At 40.7% G+C, this 12,901-nt stretch overlaps 1 protein-coding gene across 2 annotated transcripts in view; it reads left to right on the forward strand.

Annotated features, from left to right (window-relative positions):
- MIPOL1 (mirror-image polydactyly 1) overlaps positions 1-12,901 on the forward strand; it is a 196,947-nt gene that overhangs the window by 80,877 nt on the left and 103,169 nt on the right. For both annotated transcript variants that reach the window (XM_088671979.1, XM_035109093.3), the window contains exon 9: positions 11,750-11,857. In XM_088671979.1, coding sequence (XP_088528105.1) covers positions 11,750-11,857 — 108 coding nt within the window. The remainder of the gene's footprint in view (positions 1-11,749; positions 11,858-12,901) is intronic.

Below are 12,901 nucleotides of genomic sequence, written 5' to 3' on the forward strand. Positions count from 1 at the left end.
GTATTGTAAAATCACCTGTTGTGCTTGTTTAAACAACGGTGTTGTGTAGAATTTACAAAATCCATGTCTGCCTAGTAGCTGAGGGCACAATTAAACCTATCTTTAATTACAAAGATTAATTAATTTTTAACGTGGAAGATTCATCTTCTTTCTAATACTTAAAGGCCGCTCCCCTTTTGAACATGACTAGGTAATGTCCCTAAATTTGCATGAGAGCTTGTTAGATTAATTGCTGTTTGACTCTTCTATCATAGTGCTAAGCTCTAAGTTCATACAGATCAGACTCCCTAACCACTTTTTGGAATGAATTTAAATATTTAACATTAGTACCCCAAGAGGAAACATAAAATGGTTATGAATTACTGGTAGCTTGCTTCAGTAACATATATTGTTTTTTAAAAGCTAAATATGTTTAACAATAATATACATGTAATGTTATAGCTCAAAGCATATGCGTTTTATTGTTGTTTCTAAAAAAAGAAAATATGGTGTTTTTTTCTATTTCAGACTTCCCTAACCTGATGCCCACCATATATTTTGGACTACAATTCCCATCATCCCTGACTTTAGGCAGTGCATGCTTGGGCTGACGGGATTTGTAGTCCAACATACCGAGAGGACACCAGGTTGGGGAATGCTGCTGTTTTCTGATTCAACTTCTTGTGTATGCAGGAGTTCCAATGCCCATTCATAGTTCAACTGTGCAACTGATCTTCCCATTTACTTAAGTGGAAGTACCTCTGCTCATACAGCACAACCTGCGATTTGAATCAATGACAAATCCATCAAGCAGTGAAGATTGCATAATAATGAATTGCCATTGAAATCTCTGAAAGTTGTGTATGCTTCCTCAATGCACACACAAATCACTTCCTGTATGTGAAAAGATTCAGTAAAGACTCCACTGGACTCCACCAGTTGACTCACTGGTTCATTGACGGGTGAAAAAAACTATTTTTGGAGAATCCCCCTTTTTTCTTTCCTCATTTAAAATAAGTGGAGAAAGCACACTCACAAGGACAGTTCCCCATGAACATTTCCTCATAGTGCCTGTTTATAGAGCTGAATGCCTCTTTGTTTTATATCTTCCGGTTTTGCTTTTTTTGTTGCATTCTGTACAGAGTGACATCATAAGAGGAAATGTGTTTGAAAGCCATTTAATAATGAGGAAGTGATACCTGGAGCTGAGGGGGCTTTTCCCTCTACATTTCTGATTTCCTCAAGTCCAAATAAAATAACTAAAAGCATATTAATTTTTTTATTACCGTATGTTCTTTATTACGTGTGTGTGTGTGTGTATCTGTGTTTATGTGTGTTATGCACTGCTTTTTTTTCTTTAAATAATGTTTAGGGGTACTCTTTATTTTGACTCAGGTGGTGCTGTGGTCTAAACCACAGAGCCTAGGGCTTGCCAATCAGAAAGTCAGCGGTTCGAATCCCCACGACGGGGTGAGCTCCCCTTACTCAGTCCCAGCTCCTGCCAACCTAGCAGTTCGAAAGCACATCAAAGTGCAAGTAGATAAATAGGTACCACTCCGGCGGGAAGGTAAACGGCGTTTCTGTGTGCTGCTCTGGTTCGCCAGAAGCGGCTTAGTCATACTGCCCACTTGACCCAGAAGCTGTCTGCAGACAAACGCCAGCTCCCTCGGCCTATAGAGCAAGATGAGTGCTGCAACCCCAGGGTCATCCGCAACTGGACCTAACGGTCAGGGGTACCTTTACCTTTTACCATTTTGACTCAAGAAAATCACCATTTTATAGTTCAAATTGGGAAAAATAAATACAGGAAATGGACAAAAGTACAAAGATTCACAAAATATTTTGGGGTATGCGTACCCCTGTGTCGTTCCCCCCCCCCCAGAAGAAAAAGCACTGGTGTTATGTATTACATACAAATTTATACTTTTCAAAATGCAACCATATTGTCAACTCGTTTGAACGTGAGATGAAAACTACCTATAATAGTTAATTGTATCCTCTTTTTCTTTTAGGATCTTCATCTGTGTAAGTTTTTGGTTAAAAATAAATAAATTTGCTGCCATTAAACTTGCAGGTATAATTTAACAGGAGTAAAGCACTCAAGCAAGCATCCAAGCAGCTACGAGTGGATTATTTTTCCTTTTCCTTTGAACGGGAGCCCTCCATTGCATGTCACATCCTCCTTTAAAACTCTCCTTGCTTCCATAATAGGTTTCCTGTGTGCCTTAGGAGTGAGGAAGCTGCTGTGTTGAGCAACATAAGTGCAAAGCTCCCGTGGGTGGGCGGAACCTTGTGGTCCTACAGTTATTTGGAATCAGTCTTCGTGCTGAGGCAGCCAAACAAATTAGACTACCTTCCCATCAACATGTACATGGGAGTAAACCTTGTTGAAATCATTGGGCTTTATCCAGTTGGTGCTTTTGTGAAAGCACAAGGACTTTTGGTTGAGCAGGGATGTCTGCTAATTGTAGGAGGTAAGCCAATTTTAGCTGAATCCACCCCACCCGGCCACCCCACACCTCCTGAAATTCTGTTTTCAAAAATTCCTCCAATCCTAGGCTCTAGTGACAGGCTGGTTATAGTGACTTCAGGGAGTAGCAGGAATCCCTTCAAAGACATTTCTGTGGATTCCGCTCAGAGGACCTTACCTCTTTCTCAGTAAACATGCTTAGCTCTGGATCTGCTAGACCAGGGGTCAGCAACCTTTTTCAGCTGTGGGCCGGTCCACCGTCCCTCAGACCATGTGGTGGGCCAGACTATATTTGGGGGGGGGGGGGAATATGAACGAATTCCTATGCCCCACAAATAACCCAGAGATGCATTTTAAATAAAAGCACACATTCTACTCATGTAAAAAACATGCTGATTCCTGGACTGTCCGCAGGCCAGATTGAGAAGGCGATTGGGCCACATCCGGCCCACGGGCCTTAGGTTGCCTACCCCTGTGGTAGACATTGGCAGTGACAGATAAATATTTGTATCTCCTTGGTGTATAAAGACAGACCCTAGATTCAGGGTATTAAAATAGGCCACTAGAAAGATTACACATTCCGAGCCTAACACCATTTTCTTGTTAAGCATTTATGGGGTCACGAAGAGTCGGACACTAAGAAAAACAACTACCAGATTTTTAGAAGACATCTGAAGGCAGCCCTGTTTAGGGAGGCTTTTAATGTTTAATAGATTATTGTATTTTATTTTTCTGTTGGAAGCCGCCCAGAGTGGCTGGGGAAACCCAGCCAGATGGGTGGGATATAAATATTATTATTATTGACTAAACAACAACTATTTATATTATTTCAGCTTTTCCATTAAATTTTCTTAAGTTTTCGGTTTCTTGCAGCCTATCTACCATAAAGGCCTTTTGTAAGAATTTAAAGAATATGCATTATACAACAAGGCCAGCAAGAAGAGATACTTAAGCAGTTTACAACTCAACTGAGAGTTCAGCATGTTAAAAAGGCAAACAAATGTGAAGTCACCTGCAAACTCCTGATCTTGAAAAGTAATAACTGAACAAAAAGATTAATAAATGATTTGGTAGTGACTATGGCACAGTGATCCACAATATTTGTTTCTTGAACTAATGTGTCGGTATTCTGCAAAGGACAAGAAACATTCCTGTCCTTTTGTGTTATAACTGCCAACTTAACATTTAGGCAATATTCTTGTTTGCATATGGATTTCAAGAAAATCCATTGAAGCTTATTTGAAAACCAGCTCATTAGAATGACAGTTTGTTTACAGAATTTTGTTTTCCTGTCTGTCAACTTAAATTGGTGGCATTCAACCAAGCAAGAGTTACAGTTATGCAAAAAAGGCTGCCTCTGTTCACTGCTCCTTCTGCAATAATTGAAGTTTCTTTTATTTCACTGCTGAGGAATCATTGGACGAAAAATGTTGGCTCTAAATTGCAGAAAAGCAGTATACACTTTCCTTGCTCTGAACCAACTGAGCTATGTAACACGGGCCACTCTCTGCCCCCTTATCCTAGATGTTTTGCTTGGGACTTTAGAAAGGGTGTGTTACACGCACTCTTATGACACTCTATTTATTATTCTTTCGACATTCCCAAAACTGAGCGTTTACCCTGAAAATAGGCTCATATGAGTCGCCAATGGATATATTACCATATCAATAATATTTAGTGTTTATAAATAATGTGCGAAAGGGGACGGCAGAGGACGAGATGGTTGGACAGTGTTCTCGAAGGTACCAACATGAGTCTGACCAAACTGCGGGAGGCAGTGCAAGACAGGAGTGCCTGGCGTGCTCTGGTCCATGGGGTCACGAAGAGTCGGACACGACTAAACGACAACAACAAAATAATGTGCAGACCCCTTCCCAGCCACACTAGAACTAATTTGGTTTCTACATTTGGCAAGAAATAATCCTGGTCCCAGATTGGATCTGGTGTTGTTTGATTGCTGCGCTGGAAATACCTCCTCTGCCGACTCCCTGTGCTTTTCTCACCTTCTTAGCTTGTTTTTCTTTATATATAGAAGATGGATGCCACCCTGCTCCTAATTATGTGGTTCTGAGGTAGTCAGCCTGGTGCCTCCCGTTTGTTGGACTACAACTCCTAATCATCTCATACCATCTCATGTCCATGCTGTGTGAGCTTGACAGGGATTGGGGAAGTTGGACAACCAGCTGTATTCCAGAAGAAACCAGGAGGGCACCACATTAGGTCACCCTGAGTTGGCGCATGACTTCCTAAGTGTTCAACAGACACACACACACCATACCTACCAAGTTCCTGTGGGAGAAATAAGGGACCGGACCGGAAGTAGCAGACCAGAAGTAGCGCTGCCGCCATTTTGGAATTGGGCGGAGCATGCTCAGAAGCGACTTTTGATGCTGCTTTGCCCAGTTCCAAAATGGCCGCCACGCCAGAAGTCGCACTGCAGCCATTTTGGAATTGGGCAGAGCTGCATCAAAAGTCGCTTCTGAGCATGCTCCGCCCAGTTCCAAAATGGCCGCCGCGCCAGAATAAACCGGGGGAAAAACAAAAAAATCAGTTTTTTTCAGCTGAGAACAGCTAGAAAAACGGGGGTTTCCCGGAGAATACGGGAGACTTGGCAGCTATGACACACACCCCACATTGCCTTCCCCTCACTTGCAGGTTCTGCTGGCTTCTGACTCAAGATACAGGATCTGGCCACATCATGCCCAGTTGGGGGACGCTCACTTTTCCTAGCAATCTTTATTGTTCACGGGTTCTCTGGGGACTACGTTGAAATTGCGGTGAAGATCAACTATGAACAATGCAGCACCCTCAGAGGGGGAGGGTGTTGAAGTTTGCGCGCTTGCGATTGTTGTAAATAAATAAATAAATGTAACAATGACACTTTTGCCATTTTTTTATTTCCAAATGCCCGAAACATACACAAAATAATTCGTTGAACAAATTCCACTATATCTACTGTCGTTAGAACCTTGGCCTTTGTCAAGCGAGATCCTTTGCCGGCCGATGACTTGTACTCATCTAGTTGTTTGCGGGAAATGAGCGGACCATCTTTGTGTGCTGCACTAATAGGAATTGTTGGGAGCGTTCGTAGTTCTGGCATGTACAAATCAGCACTCTGAACCTTTTTTAAGCCCATTGTGCTGCAGTGGGTGCCTATTGTTTGAACAACTGGACGAAAGTGCATTATCTCAGGTTTGTAAAGTGTGCTTGAGCATACTAATCTACTACCTTGAGTACTATTTATCATCTTACATGCTTTGTTTATAAATAATTTATTGGAATAAGAGGCATGAAATTAGAAAATTGAATGAATAATAGAGCCTCTGTGTAAAACAGAAGCCCCTTATTTATATATAAAAGGCACATTTTTAAAAAATAAATAAATAAATCCTGCAGGGCGAGTGAATTAATTTTTTAAGTCAAGTGTGGAATCGCACACAAATGTCTGATCCAGATTAAAAAGCAATTAGAATTTTGTTCTGCTGAAAGAAGTTTCCTGGAAATAGGAGAGAAGGCTGAGAAAACTCGAGCCGGGGTGGGTGGGTTGGAGAAATAGGTTTTTAAAAAATAGAAATGAATAAATGAAAATATGCGCAAATGTGTTATCTACTCCAACCAAGTGGTTTTCGTCGCTCCAAAATTCCAAGATGGCAATTCATACTCTCGTGGTTTTCCAGAAATAGCACAGAATTATCTGTCTTTTGAAAGTGCCATAACTATTGATTCAGCGTAAGGAAGTGAAATATACTGACTTCAGTATATTTAGGTATGTAAGTGAATTTAGGTATGTACACAGCAGGAAATCTGGTGCACAGGTACAAAACTGTGTCTGCTTTGTTCCTGCCCTGCTCCTGCGGCCACCACAAACCAGAAAGTTAGCCATGGTTTGGTTTAATACCATGAGCACTACATCAAAACCAAAACTTGTTTTATGGTTTGTTTGGAGCAAGATAAATCATGAGCCCAGGTTTGTACAGAAGGCTAAGCCAAACCACAATTTAGCTCCTGGTGATGCGGCAGGGGCAAGGCAGAAGCAGAGTGGCCGCAATATTCTCACCATGCTTGCTCATTCATACCAAGCCATAGTTTGGCTTAGCATTATGTGTGAACCAGACCACTGTCAACTCCAATGTTATGGCGTGGATTTGCTCATGGAATGGGTCTTTCCTATCTGTTCTCCCCACGATTGCTGCTCCTGAAGGTTGGGAGATCCACCTGAATGGAATTGGGGGTGGGGGCTGCAGCAAGAGGACAGAAATCAGCAGAAATTGGGAGGAGCAAGTGGTGTGAACAGAAGGGCGTTTTGAGTCATGCAGGGCACAATCGGTTCTTAGCCAATATGCTTTTCAACCGTTTGATTTCACTGGATGCAAAATTGCATCCTCATCTTATCTTTTAGAACTGGTAGGTCAGGCATAGGCAAACTCAGCCCTCCAGATGTTTTGGGACTACAGCTCCCATCATCCCTAGCTAACAGGACCAGTGGTTTGGGATGATGGGAATTGTAGTCTCAAAACATCTGGAGGGCCGAGTTTGCCTATGCTAGGTGAAGCAATGGAGCTGATACAAGAAGTCTGCTGAATAGGAATAGCTTATTCTGTGAGCATGATCCTCATCTCCCTCAGACATTTGCCTGAGAGTCATTGGGTGTTGATTGGTTATGAGGGACTGTTGTGTACATGCCTGCTTGAACCAGTCCACAGAATTTCGTAGGACAACTAGTAATAAATTAATCCAATAAATTACAAAAGCAGGACACCTCTGTAAAACCTGAAATGGTGGTCCTTGTTTTTCTCCCATCAGAAATGAACTCCCATGTATCTTAGATTGGGCTAGTTACTTCTAAGGTCTCTAAATACTGGTGACATGTTTGAAGGCCCATCCCATTGGTTCATGCTGACTAGCTCTCCAGGAGTCTTTCCAGCCCTGACTGGGATTGAAGCTTGAAATTGCAGAATGCCAACCACATGCTCTGCCACTGCCTTTCCTCAACAGATCTGCCAACTGCCATCACAAAATTAAATTTCAAAAAAATAACATGGGGCAAGTCAGAGGAGATATGATTTATAGTCATATGCTGTGAACCGCCTTGAGATCTATGGATGAAGGGCAGTATACAAATTTCATAAATAATGATAATAGCATGCATTGTTTGTTTCAGTTTGGTTCCTAATGTACTCATCGTTCCATGGTAACTTTATTTAGTAGCGCTTTGCCTAAAAGTGCCCTAATGAGATCATAAGCTCCAGTAACCTTCATGCAAATCAAATTAAATTGAGAGGGATTTGTGCTCCTCAAGAGTTGCATCTGAAATCTCACACACACACCGTTAACAAAAATTTGCATTCCAGATTTCTTCTTCCTGTTACACATAAACTGATATTTATTAGGACCAAGACAAATATACAAAGTTATATTTGAGTTCATGACAGCTTCAAGCTCAGACTGGATTAGAGCAGTGAGACAAGTAGTGTTTAATCAAACCTTTTATGGCTTCTGATTGGCAAGATGTTAGAGCCGCATTGCGTTTCCCCCCCCCCAAGTTGAAATGTAAAATGTTTTTTCCCTAATCAAATAAATTTTTTTCTAAAAATGCAGATGTTCCTGGGGTCTGACCTCTACCAAAGCTCTTTTTCTTTCTTTCTTTCTTTTTTTCACTCTTCTGAAATCCAGGAGGTTTAAAACGGCTGGGCATTGTAAAAATAATCAGTTAAACACTCTTGTTGACCGCTTGCCAGAAGTGTAGAGGAAAGACTTCACAGTTTTTTAAAAAGAAAAAAATTATAATTCAGAATTATGGCATAATTAAATAAATCTATCTAGACCATCATTTAGTGGAAGAAGAAACTAATTCTTTTAAATGGAAAAGAAAAGGATAAAATCAATTTAGATAAATACAAGTGTTTCCAAACATCTGCTGCTCAAAGTACATAACTCACATTGACACCAAAGGTTGGTTTGTGTTTTGACTGGAAGAGTTTGATATTATTTTTGTCTGCAAAGGAAGGAGTTGTGTAGCATCCAAGTGGTGAGATATTTGCCTCTCAAGCAATCATGATGAATTTGGGACAAGGGGGAGACTGTGTGTTTTTTATTTTTAAAAAAATCACAGTGAAAACTGCTTGCTTTCCTTGAGGAATCTTTGGATCGGAAACTGTCCTCATGTGCAGATCTTTCAAAAGAAAATAAAGAGAAGAGCAGAATAATAAAACAGTTTTGAAATCTGTTAAACCACCTTTGTCTGGGACAAGAAGTTTTATTCCAACATGTCAACTGAGTTTCAATTTTGATTTTTGACTTTTTAAAAAAGTAGGATGTACACTATTAAAATAAGTTTAAAAAATAAGCTAGGATCAAAAGATCATAGATAAAAACAAGCTTTGAAATCGGCTGCTCGGTGCACTGAATAAATGCTTCCTGTTTAGTAATCTCACTATTAGTAAACATAATTTGTCTCCTTCACCTTTGGCCTCATCCTGTGCAGGTTTATTCTCGAGTCCCACTGGATTTGATAGGACCTTTGACCAAATAGAGGGTCAGTCCAGGCTACCCTCCATGCAAGCCACTGGAAGAATGTTGCCAATAGATGAACGCGGTCAATGGCATGGGAATCCTATAGACACAATAGGAAGCTTCATAGGAAACTGCCTCAGACTGTTGTTCTATCTAGCTCCATATTGTCTACCCTGACTGGCAGTGTGTCTCCAGGGTTTCAGCCTCAAGAAATTCCCAGACCTGCCTGGAGATGACAGATTGAATTTGAGGCATTCTGCAAGCCAAGCAGATGCTCTCCCACTTCTCTCCCCTGCCCAACCCCAGAATACTCCCCAAGTAGAGAATGGGGAAGGAAGGAAGCAACGTGGAACTGAATTGGGCCTGAGTGTACAATCACTTTACAATTCTGAAATTCCTTTATACATGTACAGTTCTTAGGTAGCTTGCTCCCAACTGAGTACAAAGACAAAGAGGTTGTATCCAACAGCATCATTCATACAAGGGTTTCCACTTGTGCAGTGGAACTTCCTCTCCCTTTCCTTTCCTTTCCCCTCCTCTCCTCTCCCTGCATGTCCCCTACAACTCCATCCCCAAATCTGCTCCATGGGGTTGGGGAAAACTCCATAAAATTGGGAGGGGAGAAGACAGAGGAAAAGTCAACCAGATGACTAAATCGGATGCAGCCCATTATTTTCTGCATCTATCAACTACTTTCTCTTTCAAATATTATGGCCTAGTGAAATCCTATGGCGTGCTATGGTCCATGGGGTCACGAAGAGTCGGACACGACTAAACGACTAAACAACAACAAGTGAAATCCTGGTGCTGATATATATAAGCGTAGCTTATTTTCTCCAAGGGTTAGTTGTTCTCTGGATTGTGTGAGGGAGAAAGTGAGATTCACCTGAGTTCCTTCCAAGTCCTACTTCTGGGATTAGGCAAGGTTTTCTTATTTTTAATCTAAATAAATAAACAGCACCAGAACTCCACCAGAATGCATGTTAGATGTTTATAATATACTTCTGTCACAATAAGAAAAGCTGCTTGGCGATGTTGGTACCAGGTTCAAGCTAACATTAAAGGACTTTTGTTTTCCATTTATGCCTATCCTATCAACCTGAATCTCCTAGATATTTGCATTGACAGGTTTTCTTACTGATCACTCTAGTTGCATCCATCCAGTTAACATGCTGCGGAGCATTAAACTAATATTAAATAAAAGCTATAATTGTTCCACTTCAGTTCGCTCTTAAGCATATTTAAATTTCATTGATTTTAGTAGGACCTAAGCATTTGCTACTGCAGATTGGACTCTAGCCAGTCTGCACATCTGGATGTTGCTTATGAGAATAAATAGTTCAATATGGAAAATGTCTTATTTTCCACTAAAATCTGTTCTTTCTTGTTGGCATTCTGTACCTGTTCTCTTCAGGAATTGCTTATATTGCAATTTTATTAATATTGTAACTTTGGTATTCATTGGAGAAAGACATTTGTGCTTATTCAGAGATTAATATATGTATGTAAAATCTCTGTGCAATAACATAACCTCATGGGTGGTATCCAATTGTAGTATTTTGCTTGTGCGAATGAGTCTTACCTTTCCTCTTCTGTTTACACCACACACACACACACACACACGCACACGTGCCCCAGGAGGTTGTAAGGGCTATACAAAGAAAAAGAGGAAGTTTTGTTATGCCCATTGGTACATTGTTGAGATTTGCCCCATGTATCTGATAGCAAGATTGCACTCCAAAATGAATTCTCCAAAAGTTTTGGGCACATTTCAGGAAATGTGTCTTTCAGTTGACAGGTTTCACACTGCTAAGTGTGCAAATGTTATCAGGACATACTTTTCTTAACATTTTCTGGTATACAGATGACTTTAGAGTGTTTATGTTACAGATCTCCATGCTTTCAGAGATTCCCTTTTATTTTTTGTGGCTTTTCTCCAGCCTCCCTTATACACCTTATGGTTCTTTGGTCTTGAATTCGTTTGTCTTTATTTTGCCCTACAAACCACCATTTTACCCTTAAGCCAGGATAACAAGGAATTGCACCTCATGATCTTCTGGAAAGTTGGTTAGGTGCCCATCCAACATCTTGGCCTATACCTTTGTTGTTTAATTCTTTGAAGCATGCTCCCGGTCGCACAAATAATTAACAATTCTGCTGCTTAGTACTAAATTCTAATTATCAATGCAAACACATGATGTTTATAGCTGTATCTTTAACTGGCATGAGATAGGGTGTGCCGTGTATAATCTGTTTTGTTTCACATTGTTTTTAATAAGCAATGCATAACATTGTGGCTGTAACTTCCATTGTAACTTCCAATTCAACATTTTACATGACAACTTTCCCGTATATAAAATCACCTAAGTCAGAATGTTGACAAATCTCTCTCTCTCTCTCTCTCTCTCTCTCTCTCTCTCTCTCTCTCTCTCTCTTTGTGTGTGTGTGTAACTATTTAATACTAAAATTGCTTCTCATTCTGACTTAGAATATTGTTTTTCTCAATAATTTATATGCTATCTTTCATATATGTTGCATTAGTCATGGGAATTTGCATTTTTGTCTGTGCGTAATTATACCGTGAGAGAATGAATAAACCAAGATCTGTGTTATCTCATATCCTAGATCGCAACATGTTTAAATGTGAAGTTTAAATCAATGCAATAATATAATATAATATAATATAATATAATATTATGTTTTATTTGCATTAATTCATTTGGCTTGCTGGAGGAGAAAAGATCTGTCCCAGCTCCTTTACTTAATGGGATTCTTCCCTCGTTGCAGTGCAAACTGCTGGAGCAGGAGCTTCATCATATGAAAGAGCAGAACCAGACTTCTGCAAACAACACGAGACATCTGACTGCTGAAAACAATCAAGAACGTGCTCTGAAGGTAAATCTCCATTCCTTCTTGCAGGCAAATTAAGGTTGTAAGCCCTGGGTGCCAGCTTTCTGTGCTGCATATATCAGTTGTGTACATTTCGGCAGAAGTGAGCTTCGCTGTTTGCCAACAACCCCTTCTTTAAACACAGATACAGCACCCTTCTGTTATGGTATTATTTAGTGGTGTGTGTGTGTGTGTGCCTATGAGCACAACAAAATAAAAACAACATATTCTCCAAATTGACAGTCTGTGTTATGGTAACTAACGTTCAATTCACACCGATTCGCTTCTGGCAGTATTCTAGCTCTATAGTGTTTGGGGGGAAATTGTCGCTGTTTGCCCAGCGGTAACTGTACAAAATGAATATTTCTAAAGAATGTCTGTTTGATATGCTTCAGGTAGTGTGTGCTGTATTAATAAGATTGTTGACCTATCCTAGTAGTGACCACATAGTTGATACTGATGTTTGCAAAAGGGTAGCTTATGAGTCCTCTTTCCAGTTTCGGCAGGGGAGGTCTTGTCAGAAAGGATAAAAGGGAGAAAGAGATAAAAAGGAGGAGGAAGAAGAGACAAGGAAAGAAGAGAAGGATAAAAGGCAGCAAAGTGGGAATTAGCTTTAGAAACTGCATCTTATGTTGCCACTGCATTTCCTCGATAGACCCTCTTAGGAACCAGAAGGGAAAAACAGATTGAAATAATGTTTTTAAAAGATCCATGTTGTCCTTGCTTCAAGCCAATGCATGCAGACAGAGGCTCTTACTTCAGACAAGTGATGGTAAAGGCTCACAGCAGGCAGGAGTCACGATTCAGGAGCAGGGCAAGAAGTTCAGAATTGGGCAGAAGCATGGAAGATGTCCCAACGAGTTTTCCTGCCAAGACAAGGTGTGGTGAGCTCACATGCAAGACTCTCACCTTGTAGGAATATCAGGGTTGCAAGCATACACTTGGCTAGAGTGGGTGGGTCTGCTCCCATCTGTGAAGGTGGTGCCTGCTTCTGAGCAGCAAGGCTTCATGCTCCAATTCAAACTCCAGTTTGGTTGCTGCCACCTTCTG

Source organism: Zootoca vivipara, chromosome 1, assembly GCF_965207765.1.
Source record: "Zootoca vivipara chromosome 1, rZooViv2.hap1.1, whole genome shotgun sequence".
NCBI lineage: Eukaryota > Metazoa > Chordata > Lepidosauria > Squamata > Lacertidae > Zootoca > Zootoca vivipara.